This window comes from Cupressus sempervirens, chromosome 1 (genome assembly GCF_028749045.1).
Source record: "Cupressus sempervirens isolate cs-2001-9-10 chromosome 1, ASM2874904v1, whole genome shotgun sequence".
In the NCBI taxonomy this organism is placed as follows: Eukaryota; Viridiplantae; Streptophyta; class Pinopsida; order Cupressales; family Cupressaceae; genus Cupressus; species Cupressus sempervirens.
The window spans coordinates 765,236,688-765,259,316 of NC_143118.1; the positions used below are offsets into that span (position 1 = coordinate 765,236,688).

The 22,629-nt window shown below is 35.7% G+C and overlaps 1 protein-coding gene across 2 annotated transcripts in view; it reads right to left on the reverse strand.

The window, feature by feature from the left end:
- Positions 1 to 22,629, reverse strand: part of LOC149580142 (RNI-like superfamily protein) — a 93,736-nt gene that overhangs the window by 17,494 nt on the left and 53,613 nt on the right. The window contains exon 3 of one of the 2 annotated variants that reach the window (XM_089789731.1): positions 12,535 to 12,648. The exons of the other annotated variant lie outside the window; for it this stretch is intronic. Within the exon in view, the coding sequence (XP_089645857.1) occupies positions 12,535 to 12,648 (114 nt within the window). The remainder of the gene's footprint in view (positions 1 to 12,534; positions 12,649 to 22,629) is intronic. 2 annotated transcript variants of the gene reach the window in all.

Consider the following 22,629-nt stretch of genomic DNA (forward strand, 5'->3'; position numbering starts at 1 on the left):
CAAGCTTGAGATGATGGCATTTCGTAAACAAAGCTCTTGGAGCCAAGTTAGTTTGGGATATGTATGCTAATCCTTCTCAGTTATGGGTGCAGGTTGTCCAAGCTAAATACCTAGATTCTAGTGAGGCCTCCAAGATTTTTACGATTAGAAACCCTCCAAAAGGATCAGCTATTTGGAATTTTATTCTGGAGTGTAGAAGGGTTATAATGCAACACTTATCTTGGCAAATTGGAATGGAAGAATGGCCTCCTTCTGGGAAGATTCATCGAATGGGGAACCTATCCTAGCTGATTTAAAAGAGACTCAACAAATCAAACAAGTCCTAGCTAGAGAATGGGGGGATAAAGTGGTTGACATGGAAACGAAAGAATCTCCCTTAGGCCCTCAATGGGGATGGAAAGATTGGGCTCCTTTGAGATTATTAGAAGATTAGAAAAGAGTAATTCAAAAGATTTTCCTTGAAAGAATGTTTTTTTTGGGGAGAAGGAAGATAGGGTAATGTGGTGTGCTGCGAGAAGTAGAGGATATTCAGCAAAAGTGGGATACTAGTTGTTATGTAGGGCAGAAAGAATGGATGACTAGCCCTCAAAATTGTGTTGGGATAAAAATTGTTTGCATAAATCATGGGCCTTTGCTTGGCTAGCCATTCAAGAGAAAAATTTAACTTGTAAAAGAAGGAAGAAATTTGGTTTTATTGGCCCAATCCGATGTATCATGTGCATGAAAGAGGTGGAAGATGTAGACCATTTACTGGTTCAATGTGAATTTGCACATGTATGTTGCAATTAACTAAGATATCTTCTAAATTGCTCCAGCCCCTACCAAACAAGATATGGCCTTTGTTTCAATGCTGTCCAAAAGACTTCAAGAAGACAACCTTTTCAAAATTATGGATCATTAGCCCTTTAATACTTATTTGGGAGGTGTGGAAGGAGAGAAATAGAAGAATTTTTCAAGAAACTACAGAATCAATGGACAAAATTTGGGAAAGCATTTCCAGAGCAATAGGTGAAACTTTGCAAGTGATTACTTCTCGAGGGCAAGCAAGCAGGGTATTTTCTTCATGGGATTGTATGATATAGAAAAATCGGCCAGATATAAGAGTTAATTGGCATGATGATGGAAAAAGGAAAGTGGATATTATAAATGGAAGGGAGAAGGTGGTTTGGAAACAGCCAGCAGAAGGATGGGTAAAAATAAATTTGGATGGACCTCCAAAGGGAATCCAGGAGTTTCAGGAGCAGGGACCATTGTAAGGAATGCTAACTGTGAGGTTTTAGCTTTGTCAGCCGATCGGAAAATAGTTTGTAGCAGACATAATGTTTTTGGCCGAAAGACTCCTTCGGGAAGGTTCGGCAGATAGTATTTATATAGAGAGGCGAATTTGGAAGCAATAAATTAGCTAAGATAGCTAAATCTCTACCCAATATTGGCAAAATGATGGTGGAAGATTTTAGTGATTGTCTTGGAAATGAGTTAATACTATGAGTTGGTGTCGCTTCTATATCTAAGTGGAGTTAGATATGTAGTAGATTTGGATTTAAGAAAAAACATTAATGGCACTGCTTTCAAAGGACATGATGATGTGTATCGGCGGCATTACTACACTCTGCAAAATAGAAATAATTATGATGGGAAGGACGAAGTGAAGAGTGGAGAACTAGTTAAACTTCCTTTAACTACCAGCTGCTACAACAGAGTTGTTTACAAAGAAAGTTGGTTTTCTCTGCAAAGCCAAGAACCTAGTTGAAATGGAGATCGCCTTCTCCATGGATTCTAATCGATAGTTGAAGGCATTTAAAGGACCAGCAGGATGGGAATGAGTGAAGGGACTACTTAAAATACAGACAGAGGAGATGATCTCAGCGGTCATGAGGGTTATTGGGGATCAATTTCAGGAAAGGGCTATTTAAAAGCGAACTAACTTGGAAGTGATCTCAATCTTCATTGCGTGGGGTCTAGAATTGAATTAGAGCACCTATGAAGTGGGAAATGTAGTGCAAGCCTTGTTTGCAGAGGATATGTTAGGTAGGTTGGAATCAATTCTGGAATGGTCGATTCCAAGCATCAGGCAAGATTTAAACGAGTGTTCTACAGATGAAGATGATGCACGGCGGTCGTAATGGCCCTTATCTAAATCTCGTTAGGTTTGTGACTTATTCGGAAATATCTGATTTGGTTATAATTTATTGAGATCGATATGAATACCAAAATGTATCTCTAATATGTATCAATACTTGAAATCCACTAAGGATGTCCCAATAGGAGTATATATTGTTGTCTTACAACCATAGACTGTGATTCAATACCCTTTTCGTTTTATGACTTGTGGTCATATTACTTTGTATAACTGTGATGTCATTAGGGTTTCTATTTCCACGATGAACTTGATATTTTCCTCTATATGAGCGTGAACCGTTTCTAATAATGCTTGTAGTATCTGCTAATAGCTGAGCCCTTTATACGTGCAGTTATAACCCTTGATGATCTCTTTGCCCCACCAATATTACTAATCGGTGTAGTGTCTCTTAACAGATGCTTTTATAATGATTATTAAATCAAATGATTATCTTCTATTTTCTGCTTCTGGAGGTTTAAATCTGAGCTGTTCGTAAATGATTAGAATGTCTCTACATAGTGATAGTATATTATGCCTGGGCAAGTGTTTGTAATATGTGTATAACTGTCAACTGGCTATGTATTTTAGACTCCACTAGGTGTACATTGAAAGCTGGAATTTACTGTATTGTATGCCTCAATATTCCTCTTGCACGTCTGATATTGCCCAGGATATCTACCTAAGAAATATGCAGTGGAATTGTTAGATCAATCTTCAAGATGATTTCTATGTTGGTCTCCCTACCAATTGCGCTTGATACTCTTTACCAATGGCTTTTATTGACAGTACACGATGAGTCTCTTCCATTATTTATACACTCAAACAAAGCTATGAGTGCTGGAAGAAAGCGTTTACAGTTTTACATAGATATGTGTTATATTAGCATTGTCTGTTTGGGCACTTTTGCTGATGTGGATCACTAAAATCTGAACGCATCCTTTCAAACCAGTCCACCGTTCGCAAGTTGTAATTAGATTATTTATTGTATGTGTTTGGCTATTTTCTTATGTCCCGTCTGCTGATTGATGAAGGTCTGTCTTTTACGATGTTCCTCTTCTTCCTTCCCTAACGTTCACAGCTGACATGGAGGAATCTATCACTGATTTTTGATGGGATAATCTCTTCTATATGTTTGCCAGGCTTTATTGCTGATGCGTTCCGAACTCTCTTCCGCATCTGTATTTGCTATAGCCTTCACTTCATTTTGGCTATCTTTTTGTCTCCTCTTTTTTTTTTTCCTCTCCCTGTTCGATTCCCCCCCCCGCCCTTATGCCATAATTTTGAGCTCCCCTATAAATTGTATACAATGGGAAAGGTTACATTCCGAGAAATATGATTCTTCTTAATAATGCCTCTCCATAAAATTCCAGTTGGTTTGTCTAATTGTTGTTATTCATAATCATTCTCTTACTCATAGTAATGACTAATGACTTCTTATTTGAATTAATATTTTGTATTATGCTTTATTTATTGTTATTATGATCATTATATTTTAAATTGTATTTACTAATGTCTATCTTTGAATTATTTGCTATTTTAATGTAATGATCTATTTAATAATATTATTATTTGTTTGAATATTTACATTTAAATTTATAATCATTGATAATCTTTATGTTGATAAATATATTTATTATTTATCAACTAATTATTTAGTATAGATGATATTATAATATACAATTATATTATTATTTATATAATTATATTATTTACATATTGCTACTATATCAATTGAGATAATATTATATTATATCAATTTGATATCTTGTTGCTAATGGTTTGTATTATAATAGTTTATTTTTTATTATTTAATATTACTTGTTAAACTTAGCCTTTGAAATGGGGACATTACATATGTGCCCTTTCTGCATGTTAAGGCCCAAGTATAGATAAAACCCTAATGTATCAGAAAGCAGACGAAGCCTAGCAGAGAATCGTGAGAGAGTTGGGGAGTGTGGAACGGGCAGAGCGAGCAACAATTGTGGAGCTGTGGAGGAATGTCCCTCGTCACAGAAGGAGCAGTGGAGGCTCACGGTCTGGATGCGGTGGAGACTGTATCCTGACTGAGGAGGGTGGAGAACACACAGTTTTAAAAAAGAAGACTGCGCTGAACACTAAGGAAAGTGGTGGACGAAGGGGTAGAGTGTTTGGTGTTGGAGCCTGCGAAAAGGGTAGATTAGTAAGGGTAAAAGTTTAAACCCAGTCTGATATGTGAAATAGCGGAAGGAAACAAGTTTTGAATTTTGTCAATGGGCTGAGCTAGCAGCCAAGGGATGAAGCAGCACACGAGTGGGCAGAGATCGAATTTTGATAGTTTTGAAGACACGTAAATCAGGTTCATTAATGATGTTTTTGGTAGAATCAAAATGTGAAAAACTTTATATTTTGTAATTATTTTCTGAAATAGAGGGAGGGACTGGTAGATGAATGTCAGTTATTTAGGAGGAAAGGTCTGTAGGATGGAAGGGCAGAAGGTGTAGTTGATAGCTGGATCTGAAACAAGAATGATGTTATGTATGATGGAGCCCAATTTTTGAGCCTCCATTTGTGCACATTTTCACTATGGACCAGTACATTATATTTCATCTAGTCTGCAATCTATTACAAGGTAAGAGCTGGCCACCAATGACAACATGAAGATATGCAGACCTGTTGATCACAGTTGTTGAGTTTGTCTCATTCAGGATAAAAGACCATTTTTAAAACGTCATAACTAGCCCTGAGCATTCATTAAACAGTGCTTTCATTATTGGATAATTACTGTGACATTACAAAAAGGATCTGTTTCAGTATACAGAAGGAAATCCTAAGAACCTTTACTACAAGGTCCCCTATTCGATGTCAATCATCTTTGCTTCCCAGTGAAAACTATTCCCAGCATATATTCTGTAACAGCCTGATCATTCTTCAATGTCACATATCTATTTCCCAGTAGCAGCTGAAATAACCATAGTTCCTATATGGCACAATAATGGCTATAAATATAAACAGTTTTTCATAGTTAACAAATGGAGTATATGTGTATCGACAGAAAGGACAGTGGTATACAAGACAATTACACAGCAAAGAGCAGTAGGGAGTAATTGAAGCATTCAAATGAGTGAAGTATACACACCAACAATTAATGATCAATGTCAACCTAAATAAGGTTTATTTCTTCACAAACATCAACTGCAGCATATTAGAAAAATGGTGGTTTGATTAAATTAGTTGTGACAGATTCAGAAAAAATGAAATAAGAGATGTGTTTGTGGTAGCGACAAAATAGGACAATGCAAAAATGCCATGGCACTTTCAGTGAGTGATCAACTATATTCAAAGCACATATCGATACTGAGAAGCCCTCATCGTGTCATCTCCAATGGCAATTGGAAAGAAGAATATTATAAGGGAATCCTTACGAATTATCACAACACCAAAATATAAGGGATCTCTGACAATATCTAATGAGATATATTTTCCTAATTGAAAAACAATAATTATGAAAATTCCATGACATTCAAACTGATGCCCAGCCTGGTCTCTCTGTGCGTTAGAAAGAACCTACAGTATTTGCTAAACAAGACAGGACGAGGATAAAACAACGAAGAGGATTAAAATTTACATCTTCTTAAACTCATGTCAACAAAAAGTTTCAAATATGTGCAGACAATAAGTGTTATCCTAACATATATGTAGTTGACGTCAGATAAGCAGGCCGTAAATATTAGAAGAAGATGTGGTTGGAGAATCGTATGAGTGGATTCCATGTCACCCTGAAGAGGAGTAGTCAGCGAAGCAATGAAAATCTTCAAGTTTGATATATGTCATGTGAAATAAAAGGCTCAATTCATCAGAAGATTGACCAAGCAATAAAGGTTGTGTATACCATTGAGGAGTGAAGGAATCCACATCAACACCCAACACCTATTACATAAGGACTGACAGTTGCAATATAAATTATAATAAACAAACAAAATCTATCCATGTGCGTGAGAGGATAAGGAGTTCAAGAATGGATAACCAAGCCTTTCACAAAATACAGGGGGAATAACACATAATTCTTCTTGATTACCTATCTCAATGTCTGAAACCAGTTGATATAATATTGATAATGTAATTGGAAGACAAGGTTAACTAAGTGCAATCAGGTATATTTGTTCCAAACAGTGTGATTAAGCCACCAATTACATTTATTAATAAACAAAGAAGTGTGACTTCTCATATGATGGAGGGGCTTCTTCATGAAATTTGAAGATATAAATAGAGAAGAAACATATTGGACAAGACAGATTTGTTAGTTTTGTTAGCTTTGGACAGCTGTTTGTCCATTTGCTATTATTTAGCAAGTAATTGTTTTGCTAACTAATTGGTTAGATTAGAAACAAATATTTGTTAATTAATTAACCACTTTTGGAAACAACTAGAAACTGACTTGGTTAGGGTTGTTAAGTTGTTTTAATCTCAACCGTCGATTGTAAATCAATCTCGGCCGTTGGTTTACCAACAGGAGTAGTATAAAAGGAGGTCAGGGGGGCATTTGGAGAACATGAAGTTTGGAAAAACGTTTGCAGTGTTAGCAAACAGTCTTGCAGTGTTAGCAAGGGCGCAGCGTTAGTGTGGGGATAGTAGTGGGGAATATCAGCGGGAGAAATTAGGAGGTTGTCAGAATTCTGCCAGTGAGAGGCAAGGAATTTTTGTATCTTTTGATTTGCTGAAGTTTAATATAATTCCTCATCTGTAGAACTGGTTTTCCCTTAGGGGTTTTCCCAGAGATGATTTGTCTGAAAATATTGTGTTCATTGTGTTGCACATTTCTTTCCATATTTTATAAGTGAAGTTGCAGTTGTGTTATTTTTCGATATTAGTTGGGAATTTATTTTCAGTAGTTTAATAATCGTTTATGATAGGAGATTAATAATCAGTGACTGCAATAGTTAAATTTTTCACATGGTATCAGAGCATTGTTAAGGGTAGAAGAGTTTTGCCCTAAGAAAGAAATTTTGATCTCTTTAGATTTATTATTGCTTTAAACCCTTGAGATGGCTTCAGCTAGTTTGAGAGATCAGGATAGATTGGATGGTGCCTCAAATTTTGGTGTCTAGAAGGCCAGAATTTCTTTATTGTTGGAAGAGAATGGTATCAAGGATTATGCTACCAGTGTTGTACCTATACCAACGGATGCAACACAGTTTGCAGCATATGGGAAGGACGATGCCAAAGCGAGGAGGATTATCCTTGATGGTGTCAAGGATCATATTGTTCCACATATTGCAGAGCTAGATACGGCGAAAAAGATGTGGGACGCCATTCTGAATCTATACCAGAATGCTACCACCAACGGGAAGTTGATTCTCAGAGAGAAGCTAAAGAATACCCGAATGAATCAGGGAGAAGACGTCACAAGTTACCTCACCAGGCTCAAACTTGTCAAGGATGAGTTAGCAGCTGTTGGAGATAGTCCTAGTGATGACGAGCTAGTGAGAATAGCCCTAAATGGGTTTACTAAACAATGGAGTGTCTTTGTTCAAGTTGTCAATGGACGAGATACTTTACCGAGTTGGGATCGACTATGGACTAATTTCACTCAGGAGGAGTTTAGACGAAGTCTTGTCAATGGGGCCAACAAGAGTCAGAAAAATGAGGTGGAACAAGAGAATGTTGCCCTAGTGGGTAAAGGGAAAGCAAAGAAGGGATCTAGCAAAGGATCAAATTCACAAAGTGAGAAGAAGAAGAAGGACCTTTCTAAGGTCAAGTGCTTTGGATGTCACGAGTTTGGCCACTATGTCAATGTTTTCCCAGAGAGGAAGAAGGGTAAGAAGCAGGTGGCAGCTTCAGCAAGTGCGGAAGAACTCTCCAGTAGAATGGAAGATGAGTTTGCACTCATAGCTTGTATGGTTAGCTCAACCTCACAGTGTGTTTGGTATATAGATAGTGGGGCGTCATTTCATATGACAGGAGTTAGAGAGTACTTCTCCAGTTACAAGGAGGAGGACACCAACATCCAGATTTCTATGGGAAACTTGTCCAAACTCAAACCTGTTGGGAAAGGGACTGTTCAGTTTCAGAGGGAGAATGGAAAGATAATTCCACTTCATGATGTGTTATATGTGCCAAGCTTAGGTATGAATTTGATTTCTGTATCTGTTCTTCAGGACAGGGGGTATAATGTACTCTTTAGAGGGACAAATGTGTTGATTAAGCACAAGGATTGGAAATCACCCATAACTATTAGAGTTAGGAGTGGTCACCTTTATAGATTGCAGTTTGATACTCCTAAGGCACTTATGAGCAATAGTAATCCTAGAGATCTTGGAGAGCTATGGGATAGGAGGATGGGCCATATTCATCATAGAGCACTTAGATTGCTTCGTGAGACGGTGACAGGTGTTCCAGAGATGAGCACAGAGCATGACGATGTATGTAAGGGATGTGTGTTGGGGAAGTTTGCGAAAGCATCTTTTCCAAAGAGTGACACCAGATCTAAGGGTGTTCTTGATCTAGTACATTCAGATGTTTGCGAACCAATGTCGACGAAATCTCTCAGAGGATATGAGTACTATGTTACTTTTATTGATGATTTCTCTAGAAAGACCTGGATATACTTCTTGAAGACTAAGGATGAGGTTTTCAGTCGATTCCAAGAGTTCAAGGCTCTTGTGGAGAACTCGAAAGGAAAGAAGATAAAGGTTCTTCCGTCAAACAATGGACGCGAGTACAAAGGAAATGTCTTCCAGGAGTTCTATACCAGAGAAGGAATCAAGAGAGAATGGATTGTTCCTTACAATCCACAGCAGAATGGAGTTGCTGAGAGGAAGAACCGTTCTATATCGGAGGCAGCAAGAGCTATACTACATGACCAGGACATGCCCCGTTACTTATGGGCAGAGGCGTGTAATACAGTAGTCTACATTCAGAATAGAGTTCCACACAAGGTGCTAGGAAATATGACACCAGAGGAGGCTTTCATAGGGAAGAAGCCAGATGTTAGTCACTTCAGGATATTCGGGAGTTTGGCATATTGCCATATTCCTGGAGATACACGTAGAAAGTTAGATCAGACTGCAGAGAGGGGGTATTTTGTTGGGTACAGTGAGACCTCAAAGGCATACAGGATTTTCATTTCGGGGACTACAAGAATTATTGTCGGACGGGATGTCAAGTTCATGGAGGACAAGGCATTCAGGAGATCTAGAGATTTGCCAGCAAATAATCAGAGTGAGTAGCCAACAGAAGCTTCAAGACCAAGTCAAGAGCAAAAAAGCTCAAGTACAGTTACCAGTACGAGTGTAGACTCAGTTAGTGAAAATTCACAGAGTATGGAGCAACAGGTGCAACAGGAAATGCATCTAGAAGACTTAGAGGTTGACATTTCATCCTCTACAGTTGGCAATGGGAATCAAGTAGTTCCAGATACACAAAGGGATCCTCAGGAGTTTGTGGGAGCTCCTAGGAAGAGTACTAGACAGCGAAGAAAACCAGCCAAGTTCAATGACTGTGTGGCATTAGTTAGTCAGTTGGTAGATAGTGAGCCTTCTAGCTATCAGGAAGTTGCAGAACATCAAGTATGGCGAGATGCTATGGTTGAGGAATATTCTTCAATAATGCAGAATGATGTGTGGGAGGTAGTACCTAGAGCAACAGATAGGGTTGTAGTTGGATCACGCTGAATCTATAAGATAAAGCACAGTGTAGATGGTAGCATCGAGAAATACAAGGCGAGGTTCGTGGCAAAGGGTTTCTCTTAGAAGGAGGGAATACACTATGAGGAGACATTTGCTCCAGTTGTCAGGTATACTTCTATACGAGCTGTAATCTCACTTGCAGCACAGATGGGATGGCAAATCCATCAAATGGATGTCAAGACAGCATTCCTTAATGGTGAGTTGAAGGAGGAGGTATACATAGAACAACCAGAAGGCTTTGTAGCACACAGCAAAGAGACCCACGTGTGCAAATTGAAGAAAGCATTGTATGGACTCAAGCAGGCTCCTAGAGCATGGTATGAGCGCATTGATACATACTTGCAGAAAATGAGCTTTCTGAAGAGTGAAGCAAATGCTAACCTCTACTACTTGGTGGTTGGGGGTGAGATTCTCATTCTTGTTCTTTATGTGGACGACCTATTTCTTACAGGTTCACTAGGGCTCATAGTGGATTGCAAGAGGAACCTTGCAGAAGAGTTCGAGATGAAGGATTTACGACTTATGCACTACTTTCTAGGCATGGAAGTGTGGCAGACAGATGGGGAGATTTTCCTTGGTCAAGGGAAATATTGCATTGAAATCTTGAAGAAATTTGGGATGGAGGATTGCAAAGCCATGTCTACACCCATGATCACGAATTAGAGGAAGGTAGATACAACTAAGGAGAAAGATGTAGATACCACTTTATATAGACAGTTGATTGGTTCACTGATGTATTTGGTCAACACTAGGCCAGATATAGCATTTGCAGTTAACTCTCTTAGTCGGTTCATGGTTGAACCAAAGAGAATGCATTGGATAGCGGCTAAGCATGTGCTACGTTACTTGTGTGGTACAGTCAAGTATGGGATTAGATATGTTCGAAGTGAAGGTATCAGGTTGATAGGCTATACTGATGCAGATTGGGCAAGAAGTACAACAGACAAAAGGAGCACTTCAGGGCGTTATTTCAGCTTGGGATCAAGAGTTGTATCTTGGTTCAGCAGGAAGCAAAAGTCTGTGGCTCTAAGTTCAACATAAGCAGAATACATAGCAGCTAGCATGGCGACATGTGAAGCTATATGGCTTCGGAAGTTGTTAGTAGCTTTGTTTGGTCAGAAGGTTGAGACTACTGTGATACATTGTGACAATCAGAGTTGCATCAAGTTGTCTGAGAATCCAGTGTTTCATGATAGGTCTAAACATATAGATATCAGATATCACTTCATCAGAGATTGTGTACAAAGGGGAGTTGTTCAACTACAATACATACCTACAGAGGAGCAGGTAGCAAACATTCTGACTAAGGCATTGGGGAAGGCAAAATTTATCTTCTTCAGAGATAAGTTAGGTGTCTTGCAGAACAGCTTCCTCGCTAAGAGGGAGTGTTAGTTTTGTTAGCTTTGGACAGCTATTTGTCCATTTGCTATTATTTAGCAAGTAATTGTTTTGCTAACTAATTGGTTAGATTAGAAACAAATATTTGTTAATTAATTAACCACTTTTGGAAACAACTAGAAACTAACTTGGTTAGGGTTGTTAAGTTGTTTTAATCTCAACCGTCGATTGTAAATCAATCTGGGCCATTGGTTTACCAACAGGAGTAGTATAAAAGGAGGTCAGGGGGGCATTTGGAGAACATGAAGTTTGGAAAAACGTTTGCAGTGTTAGCAAACAGTCTTGCAGTGTTAGCAAGGGCACAGTGTTAGTGTGGGGATAGCAATGGGGAATATCAGCGTGAGAAATTAGGAGGTTGTCAGAATTCTGCCAGTGAGAGGGCAAAGAATTTTTGTATCTCTTAATTTGCTGAAGTTTAATATAATTCCTCATCTATAGAACTGGTTTTCCCTTAGGGGTTTTTCCAGGGACGATTTGTCCGAAAATATTGTGTTCATTGTGTTGCACATTTCTTTCCATATTTTATAAGTGAAGTTGCAGTTGTGTTATTTTTCGATATTAGCTGGGAATTTATTTTCAGCAGTTTAATAATCATTTATGATAGGAGATTAATAATCAGACTGCAATAGTTAAATTTTTCACAAGATTCACATTCAAAGAACATTCACATTCAACAAGAAGCATTTATAAAAGATATATTCTTGTAAGGAGGAATAAGGGCTATAATATGACTTTGTAATATAAATTCATTTATTTTATTTTAATAATAAAATAAAGTCTTTTGCTTATTTTTAAATGGCATGGAGATTTAAATTGCCGATGAATCGTCTTTTGTAATTAATTTTGAGAATTCTATATACAATTTAAATGTCAAATAAGTGGACATGGTCATTTACCATTTTAAATTTGATCATCATAGATATTGTGAACTATCAAATTGTTTCCGTATTTGTGTCCAATTTGTCTCCCTACTAGAGGAGTTAAAGTTCAATCTGGACTAGTTTAAGATTGCATAAATATTTGATCTGTTGCATCTTGATTATTTAATTGTTGGTAGTACAAGTGCATAAGAACTTTATAAAGTTGTACGTGAAAATTCACTGAAGTTGACTCTATTGCCCGAATGAGCAGAGGCACTGGTCTTTCTCTTATTGAAGTCAAAAAATCTATATATTCCTTCTACAAGCATCAGATCCATTATTAAAACCTTATACAATTCATTCAATTCAAGCACTTAGCATTCAGTTTCATTTTAATCAAGTTCAAGGACCTTGCCAGCCGAAGAACTCCAAAGCTTAAATTTGCTTTAGAAAAGCTCTGAACCAAGTAATCAAGTTCGAGGAGAAGGTCTACCTGCCTAGGTGTAGCGGAGCCTGAAGTGCAGGGGAATCAAGGTGATTCTTGTTCGTAGGCCAGAACTGATTGCAGAATTCTATCAGAAAAGTGGCAGGCTCTTGGATTTCCAATCTGTGGTTTTGGGAACCAACAATGTATTTTGGTTTAAAATTAACAAAAATACCTATTACCGATCATAAATAAAGTATCTTTTGCAGAATTTTTTTCTTCAATGAAAAGTTAGTAACATACAAGATGGCAATCAATAGACATTCTCATAGATAATAGAAGGCAAAGCTTTCTAGAAGTGAAAACAGAGCTTCCAATTTATTGCTGGCATTCTTGCCTCCAGTAATTGTCTAACTGAGCTGTAGCTGTTCTTGGAAAATGGAAGAGCATGATACTTGCACAAATAAAACATCAAGAAAAATACAAATGATAAGCAATGATCTTATTTTAAATTCAGGATTTCCAGATTGATGTAATGACTTTACATTACAAAATGCTGCCTTTATATAGCGATCATCCTCTGATATAAAACTGACTAATTCACGTACAGGAATAACTCCAAACAAACTAACTATTTATTCTAGTTTACCTTTATTTAAAGATGTAATAAATCCAACATTCACCCCTTATCACATCAATCCGAAGACCAGGAAAGAATACTGTAAGGATTGAGCTCAGAAACCCTTCTGACAACATTGATAAAGTGCTTTCACCAATTGCTTGCTCACATAGGAAACACCAAATTGAATCCATAAGCAGATTTCCTGACTACCAAACCTATATTTAACTTGTGAATTGAGACATCCTGAATTATTCAGAAGTACACCACTCTTGTGAATCCAGACAAATTCTATTATCCCCAACATAAACACCAACCGCAGATTGAGACTTACTCAACGATCCATCATAACACTCTTTTTGTATATCAAGACTAAGTAAATTATGCAAACATGGCCTGCAAAACTATGAATCAAGACATGCACAATTATCCATAGGCAACAACTCATCAAGTTTGCAGATGAAGCAATAATCCATTATCCACAAACCAAAAACCACCACCATAACCCTCTTGCTCCATGAAGGGACTCAAGATGAACTGGTGCTTCTTGTATCATCTCTAAAGCTAGCTGGAGATAATAAAAATCCTTAATCCTCTAATTCCTCTAACCTTAAATTGGACCTATCAAAAAATATTTCTTCTCATTGTCATTGCGAAAAGAGTCTTAATAATGTATTGCTAAATCAGATCTTTCTCCCTTGTTTCTAAAGCAATCAAAGCATTAGTTGTTTTAAATTTTCCATCAATAAGATCCTTGACACATTGAATGCAGTTCAGGAGATTGTGACTCTTTGATTGCAATAGAAGCATCTGAATTACTTTCCTAATAGAATTCAAGAGTTTTTAACAAATAAAGCAATTCTTCAGGAATTGAGAGAGTTTTGGTGCCTATATGCTCTTCATCAAATCAAGGAAGAAATCAAAGCTTCTAAATTTGGATTGATTTTGTTCAAAGTACATACAATCTTAATAATGTATTGCTAAATCAATTCTTTCTCCCTTGTTTCTAAAGCAATCAAATCATTATTTGTTTTAAATTTGCCATCAATAAGATCCTTGACACGTTGAATGCAGTTCAGGAGATTGTGCCTCTTTGATTGCAATAGAAGCATCTGAATTACTTTGCTATTAGAATTCAAGAGTTTTTAACAAATAAAGCAATTCTTCAGGAATTGAGAGAGTTTTAGTGCCTATATGCTCTTCACAAATCAAGGAAGAAATCAAAGCTTCTAAGTTTGGATTGATTTTGTTCAAAATAAAAATAAAATTATCAAAGCTTGGAGACATACTATTTGATACTACTGCTTTTAAATCGTCGTCATCAACTGCAGAATTCATTCGAGCAAATTGATTTAGAAGAGAACAAAATGTACAAATATGTTGAAGTTGAACAATACTTTCATTCTCTGGCATCCATAAGCCCAAAAACTTTTGGTTGATTGACATTTTGGCACTTGATGCTTGTGAGCCAAATAAATAATTTCGACTGTCCCATATTTGTCTTGAAGTTTTCGAAAGTCAACATGGTGCAAATATGCATCAAACAAAACACAAAGACCAATCAATGTTTGTGGTTTGACAATATTTTGCTATCCACTGCACCATAGTCCACCCAAAAGAGGTGGAACAGTGGCACAAGAGTCATGCAAGGGTTCAAGCCACATGACTGGATCTCCATGCAGGCCTATGATAACAATTTGATAATTAAGTGTCAGAAATTGACTTCCACTTCATCTGCATCTTGTGCTTTTTAATAGTTCCACTGACAATATACCACAAATCCTTTTCTATTAAAACCAATTTTACCTTAGCTTGCCCATGCATGGAAGTCATGTCCTTCAAGTTAAGCAAGAGCATGTGATTTCTCCATTAAAATAGTCTCGTCACTCCAATAGAAAAAAGTACAGTTTTGAAACTATGACTAACATATAGCAATGCCACCTGACAATGTCAGCATAACAAACATCAAAGAATTTGAATGGTATTTTTCCAGGCTAGAAACATCTATCGTACGTCCTAATATATCAACCAAAATTAATTGTTTTGCCATCCAATTGGACTTGTAAACTCTCACACTATTTATCAATTCCTTCATTAATGAAAATTGAAAGCATATTTAAATTTGTTGCATGTCCCCGACTAAAACTAAAAATGGAATTTGCACTTTACACACTAGGCAAAAATGATGCGATCTGCACTTTGCATTCAAACTGGTCACACAGTTCAGCATTATTTTCTTCTCATAAAAAGGCAGCGTGATATATCAGCAAACAATATTTTGATCCAAACTATTACACAAGCTACATTGTCACTAGTGCATAGGAACAAAGATCAACATGGATAGAGCACTGAAATGCAGTACTAGATATTTCACCCTTCAGAGCCTGATGAATACAGCGTCTCACATTATTTTCAACCTCTCAGCACATCATGCGCTTGCTCTTCATTTCATAGGCATCAAACTATGACACGCTCTAATACCATTTCAGAAAGTTGAAGAGCGCAAAACTAAGGCCCCATTTGGTTGTAGGAATTGGGCAGGAATAAGAAAATCTAAATCCTCACATTCACCAATTTGATGTTTGTTTGCAAAATACAAAATTGGAATTAGAATTCGCCTATCCCAATTTGACCCCAAAATGAGCATAGCGGAATTCCTAAAAAAAAGTGGAATAAGAATACCTTATTCTTATTCCAGTTTATAATAAACCTAATTTCATGGGTTGTCGGGTCCGTGACTTTGCCGTTTGATTGTATTTTGCAACTCAAATGCATTTTTGGACTATTTTCTCGTTCACCATAAGATATAAACTAGGTCAACATTATTTAACATTTAATATGTGTTTTTTTTTAAATGAAAAAAAAAGACTAATATCAAATTTTATATCTTTTCTAAACTTTCATAAAATTATCTTTACAAATAAATCTCGTGTTTAGTCGTATAATTAAAACTATGTTGAAAGATCATTTAAATATCATATTAATGATTTCGACTTATTTGTATTTTTATTTTCTTTAATATATTTAAAAATAAAATGATTTTAGTTTTAATCTTATTCTCATTAAAATAATTTAATTAATATACAATATAATGTCCTTTGAATTTTGATGAATTTTGAAGTTTGCGGTATGTCTTTCACTTATAAAGTCAATTTAAAAAATAAAATAAAGGCTAATTAAAATTCAGCTTTTAAAAAATTAATTAAAAAGCCAATTTTTATAAATTATAAATCTTTTTTTTTTAAATATTACCAAACTAAAAATAATAATTTAATTATTAAAATTTTTTAAATATATATATATATATATATATATATATATATATATTCCAATTCCTATTTCAATTGTTGCAACCAAACATAGAATATGCATCTTTCGACTCCTCTTCTAGGTCAACCAAACAGGGCTGCACGATATTCCAGAACTTATTTTAAGAATGCATGAATACTAGAAGAGAGCTTATTCCAGCATAGATAAATACCGCATTCGACAATTCTATGAATTAAAATTCTATGAAACATATAGATGATATGCAAATGATAATATATTGAACTCAAGATTTCCAAATTGATGCAATGATTTTACATTCCAATACATAGGCTTTATAAATCCATTATTCTCCTGTAGAAAACTCACTCCCTCACCTACAAGAATAACTCCTTGCAGGCAAGCTATTATTTTACAGTTTACTTAATAACTAACAAATATTTATCGCTAACATAACAGTTATTTATTATTCAAATTAATCTAAGATGTAATAAATCCAAAATTTGTTTTGTTGCTGGTTTTCTCATGGTTTCACAAATACACATCAAGTATAAAAAGATCTATTTTTTCTTGCACATCACTTTTTCTTTATTTGCATTTCTATGGCCCATTCCCCTCCTAAGGGTAACATTGACATACACACTAGGATGTGCAATGCTAGAATCCTTTTGTGTTCTCTTTCCACCTCATATTATCCCCAAATATAGCCATCCTATTCACTTAAAAGAGCATCTTTTTGTCTGCTATCATTTAACATTCTGATACTGAAGTTATTTTGTTATGCCCATTCCTTTCCCTGCCTTGTTCTCTTTGATAAATTATTCATGGCTAAGCATGCCAATAGATAACCCCAAGTCCGCAAAGGGTTCGTTAAGTTAAGAATTAATTGATATGATGTCTTGTAAAATGCTGATATCAAGCGTGTAGCATTTCCAAAGAAATTGCCAAATTGATTGAGCACAAAATTACAACTAATCTGATTGCAGCTATTTGCATATATCATCATTTTCATCAAGGATTAAGGATATCACGGTATGCATGCAAGCCTTCACATTATTCAAATGGTGCTTCCTGATTTCATCCAAGAAGCATTGAAACATGTGGAGAATTACATCATTACATTTGAGGTCAATCAGAATGGAAAATGATCTTACCTTCGTCATATTTTCCAAGTTCTTAAGCTTCTTAACAAAGGCAGGGCCCTTGTCATCATGTAACCCCTGAAAGCTTGCCACAATTAATTTCAAAACCTTCCTTAACACATTATCATTATATGTTGTTATAGGAACTGTTATTGTTAAATCTGTAACTTTGATCACCATACTGGTCTGATTGTGCAGATCGCACAAGTATTATCTTGCATGGAACGCCTTATGAAGGCCTATTGCTCCTTGTCTAGACATGATCAGCGGCTCCTTGAGATAACTGTGTTTAACTTGACTAATCTTAGTTAAGTTTGTCTACAAACCATTACCTTCTTAGATCGTCGATTATGAGAATGCAAAGTGGGCCGACCTAGGAAGGGTCATGTCCCTTAGAGGGACTTGCCCTTTGGTTGATGTCTTTATATAGGGTGTGGTTGAAGTTTAAGGACACACAAAAATAATAAGTCTGCTCCTTGATCAATACTGCCCTAAGACGACTTGCAAAAAATAAAAACATTTCCAGAATTATATTTATGAATTCACTCAAGTCTGTATATTGAAGATCATCTACAACAAGCATGAAACTAGAAGGTATAATCTAAGTCTGATTTATAACAAAATTTGTAGAACATTTACATGGTATCAGAGCTCTGGTAGTCGAACCTAGGCTCTACAAATTAAACGATAGACTTAATATATCTAGCATCATTCTTCTATCTTCAATGGCATACACAATTAGACCCAAGGGCAAGTTTATTGGGAAAGAACACTTCGATGCTTGGAAATTCAGAATCATGATTCTAGAAGAAAATGATGTGAAACAGTTTGTTGATTCAACATCCAAACAACTTGTTGTTGAACCTAATAAAACTATATGGAGCAAAGGAAACAAGAAAGCCATGCAGATCATATTAGATGGAGTAAAAAATGAAATAGTACCCATGCTAATGAAACATCAAACAACATTTAAGAGGATGAATGCATTATTGAATGCATAGGAGGTTAACAATGCAACTAAAGTCCTTGCAATAAAAAAGGCAACTAAATCATATACAAATAAAGAGGGGAGAATCGATGAATTCTTGCTTCCTAAGGGTTGTCAGTCTAAGAGATGAACTTGCAAGTATAGGAACCATAATTGATGACAAAGAACTAACACTGATGGCAATAGATGGATTACCAGATTCATGAGAAACATTCGCACAAGGAGTAAGTGCTAGAGACAATCTTCCTTACTTCAATAGACTTAAGGGAGATTGTCTTCAGGAAGAATCCAGAAAACTTAAGAAAGGGCGAGAGTTGAAAACTAAAGATTAAGAACTTCATGTTCTCCAAACAAATTCCTATAAAGGTAAGAAGCATTTCAAGAAGGGTAATCAAAAGAATGACAAACCTAAGAAAGATCTATCCAAAATAAAATGCTTCAAATGTGAAATGTTTGGACGCTACAGATCTAATTGCCTTGAGAATTCTAAACAAGTAAACTATACAAACATTACTAGGAAAGAAGATAACTATGATCCTAAGAATCGTGTATTGTATTCAGCACTATCAAATGAAGTATCAAGCAAGGCATGGGTGATTGATAGTGGATCATCCCGACATATTATAGAATACAAAGAAGCACTAGACTCTATATCAAAAGAAGTTGATGGCAAAGTTACCATCGGTGATAATTAAGCTCATTCCGTCAAAGGAATAGGAGATTGCAGCCCAAAACTAAAGTTGGATAGTTTTCTACATCTCAAAAGAGTACTCTATGTACCAGGAATAAAAAGGAATCTAATCTTTGTTTCAGCACTTGAAGATGATGGACATATTGTTGCTTTCATGGACGGTAAAGTATTGACCTGGTTGAAGAAATATTCATTTAAAAAATTAAAGTTGATTGGTCAAAAAAAGGGATACTTGTATGAATTAAATACAAAACCTAGTCCACCTGTTCAAGCATTAATTCATGAAGCTGCTGATATAAACGAAATATGGCATAGAAGGTTAGGACATTAAAATTTCAAAACCTTATCAAATATGGAAAAGATGGTTATTGGTTTACCTAAATTAAATAAAGATCATTCAAGCATATGCAAAAGATGCGCTCTGGGTAAGAACACCAAAAGTCCATTTCATGATAGTACTAGGAAAACTAACAATATTTTGGAATTAATCCACTCATATTTGTGTAGACCTATGTATGTTCCTTCTCTTGGAGGATTATGATACAATATACTCTTTATAGATGATTTCTCTAGGAAAACTTGGATTTACATCTTAAAGTGTAAAGAATCAAAAGAAATTTTTAAGAGATTTAAAGAGTTCAAAACCTTAACTGAAAACTTATCAGTACATAAAAATAAAATTCTTAGAACTAATAATGGAGGGGAATATACTTCAGATTTGTTTAAAGAGTTTTGTAAAGAAGCGAGAATTAAGAGGGAGTATATTGTTTCTTATAACCCACAACAAAACGAGGTAGCAAAAAGGAAAAATAGAACAATTATAGAAGCAGCAAGAACTATGATATTTGATCAAAATTTAAAATATTATCTTTGGGTAGAAGCCTCTTGTACTGCTGTCTATATTCAAAACAGAAGTCCTCACTCCTACCTTAACTCCTGAATAAGTTTTTACTAAGGTTAAACTTAATATAAGTCATCTTAGGATTTTTGGGTGCCTTGTGTATATACATGTTCCTAAATAAAAGAGAGCCAAGTTAGAACCCTCCGAGAGGAAAGGTATTTTTGCCGGGTATAGTGAAACATCTAAAGCATACAGGATTTTCATAACTGGTCAGAAAAACATTTAACTTAGTAGGGATGTAATATTTGAAGAAGATTTAGCATTTAAAAGAGCCCTAAGTTTAGAAGATCCCTCCCCCTCAGTTCTGAAGAGAATTTTGAATCTGAGTTTTAGAGTGAGAACATTGAAGAAATTGAAAATGATATTCAAGATCATAATCTTGAGGAAACTCAAAATCCAAAGAAAATACCACTTTGGCCCATTAAGACAGTAGAGGAAGCACAAGACTTTGCTACACCATCAAGAACCTTTAGAGAAAGCAAAAGCCCCAAAAAGATTTTCTAGTTATGCAACAAACATGAGTGATTTATCTAAATCAGAACCAACCAATGTTTTAAATGCTATTAAACATATAGCTTGGAAGGATGCTATGACAAAAGAATACCAATCCATTATTAAGAGTGATGTTTGAGAAATTGTTTCTAGACCTGAAGGAAAATCTGTTGTTTCTTCTGAGTGGATATTTAAAATCAAACATGCTGCTGATGGTAGCATTGAAAAATATGAAGTCGGATTTGTAGCCAAAGGATTCCCTCAAAAAGAGGGAATTGATTATGAAGAAACCTTTGCTCCTGTTGCCCAATACACCTCTGTAAGAGCAATCCTAGCTATTGTAACATCAAAGGGATGGAAAGTACATCAGATGGATGTAAAAACAACATTTATTTAATGGAAAGATTACAGAAGAATATATTTAGAGCAACCCAAAGGCTTTGAAACTCATAACCCTAAAGTTTTTGTTTGCAGACTTAAGAAAGCTCTATACGGGCTTAAACAAGCTCCAAGAGCTTGGTATGAAAGAATTGATAAGTATCTCACTAGCTTAGGATTCTCCAAAAATGAAGTCAATCCAAATCTATATTATAAATGGGATAAAAATGATATGGTAATTTTGATACTGTATGTTGATGATTTACTAATATCAAGTGATGATCATGTTATAGATCAATGCAAGAAAGATCTAATCAGAGAATTCGAAATAAAGGATTTAGGACTCCTTCATTACTTCCAAGGACTAGAAGTATGGCAGAATTCTGACAGCATCATACTTAATCAAGGAAAGTATACATTAGATATTTTGAAGTGATTTGGAATGCGGAACTGCAGATCTATGTCTTCTCCAATGGACACTAATCTACATAAACTTAAGGAAGCAGCAGCAGAATCACCTTCCATAGATTCTAATCTCTACCGACAGATGATTGGGTCCCTTATGTACTTAGTATATACAAGACCTGATATTTGCTATGCTGCTAACGCCTTAAGTCAATTTATGTGTGAGCCAAAGGAGATTCACCTAGTTGCAATCAAACACATTATGAGATACAAGGCACTCTTAACCTTGGGCTCAAATATGAGAAAGTTGACTTGGATTTACATGGATTCACAGATTCCGATTGGGATGGAAGTGTTAAGGATGGGAAAAGTACTTAAGGATGTTGTTTCAGTTTAGGATCGGCGATGATATCATGGATATGCAGAGAGCAGTCATCAGTAGCACAAAATTCCACAAAAGTCGAATACATTGCAACAACAATGGCCTCTCGGGAAGCAGTTTGGCTTAGAAAGTTACTTGTGAGATTATTTGGTCAAGTCATGAGTCCTACGATTATTCATTGTGATAATCAAAGTTTCATCAAACTTTCTGTGAATCCAGTTTTCCATGACGAGTCCAAGCATATTGAAATTTCTTACCATTATGTTAGAGATATGGTAGACAAGAATACTGTAAAATTAGAATACATTTGTGTTGCAGATCAGACACCAGAAATTCTTACCAAACCTCTCTCTCAAGTGAAGATAGATCACTTCAGGAAAAGACTTGGTATGGTTAAATTATGAAACATTTTGTTTTCTTTAAATTATTAATAAAATAATTTTATTGTCAAGCTATTGACTGTTATGGGCTCCACCATTTGTATTCATTATTTAAGAGGTGACGATCTCTGAGATAATGAACACTTGTATAAAAGACATTATGAGAGATGATGATCTCTTAGATAATGTAATGTACAATAGAGATCTACTGTCAAATCTAGATGTGTTCAAGATCACATTGTGATGTAGACATTTCTATATCTATGAGTCACAATTTGGATAAATGAAGAATTTAATTACTCTTCAAATTTTATTCTGTGTTCTGGTAGATCTTAAACTTGGGATCATGTTGTGATATAGGACCGCCAGTACCTATGAGTCACAACTTGGATAAATGAAGAATTTAATCATTCTTCGAATTTTATCCTGTATATTGTATGCTTTGAAATATTATTATCAATAGTATCAATGATAAGTCATATCACAGGTATAGTAATATGACATAGTATCGTGTGTTCA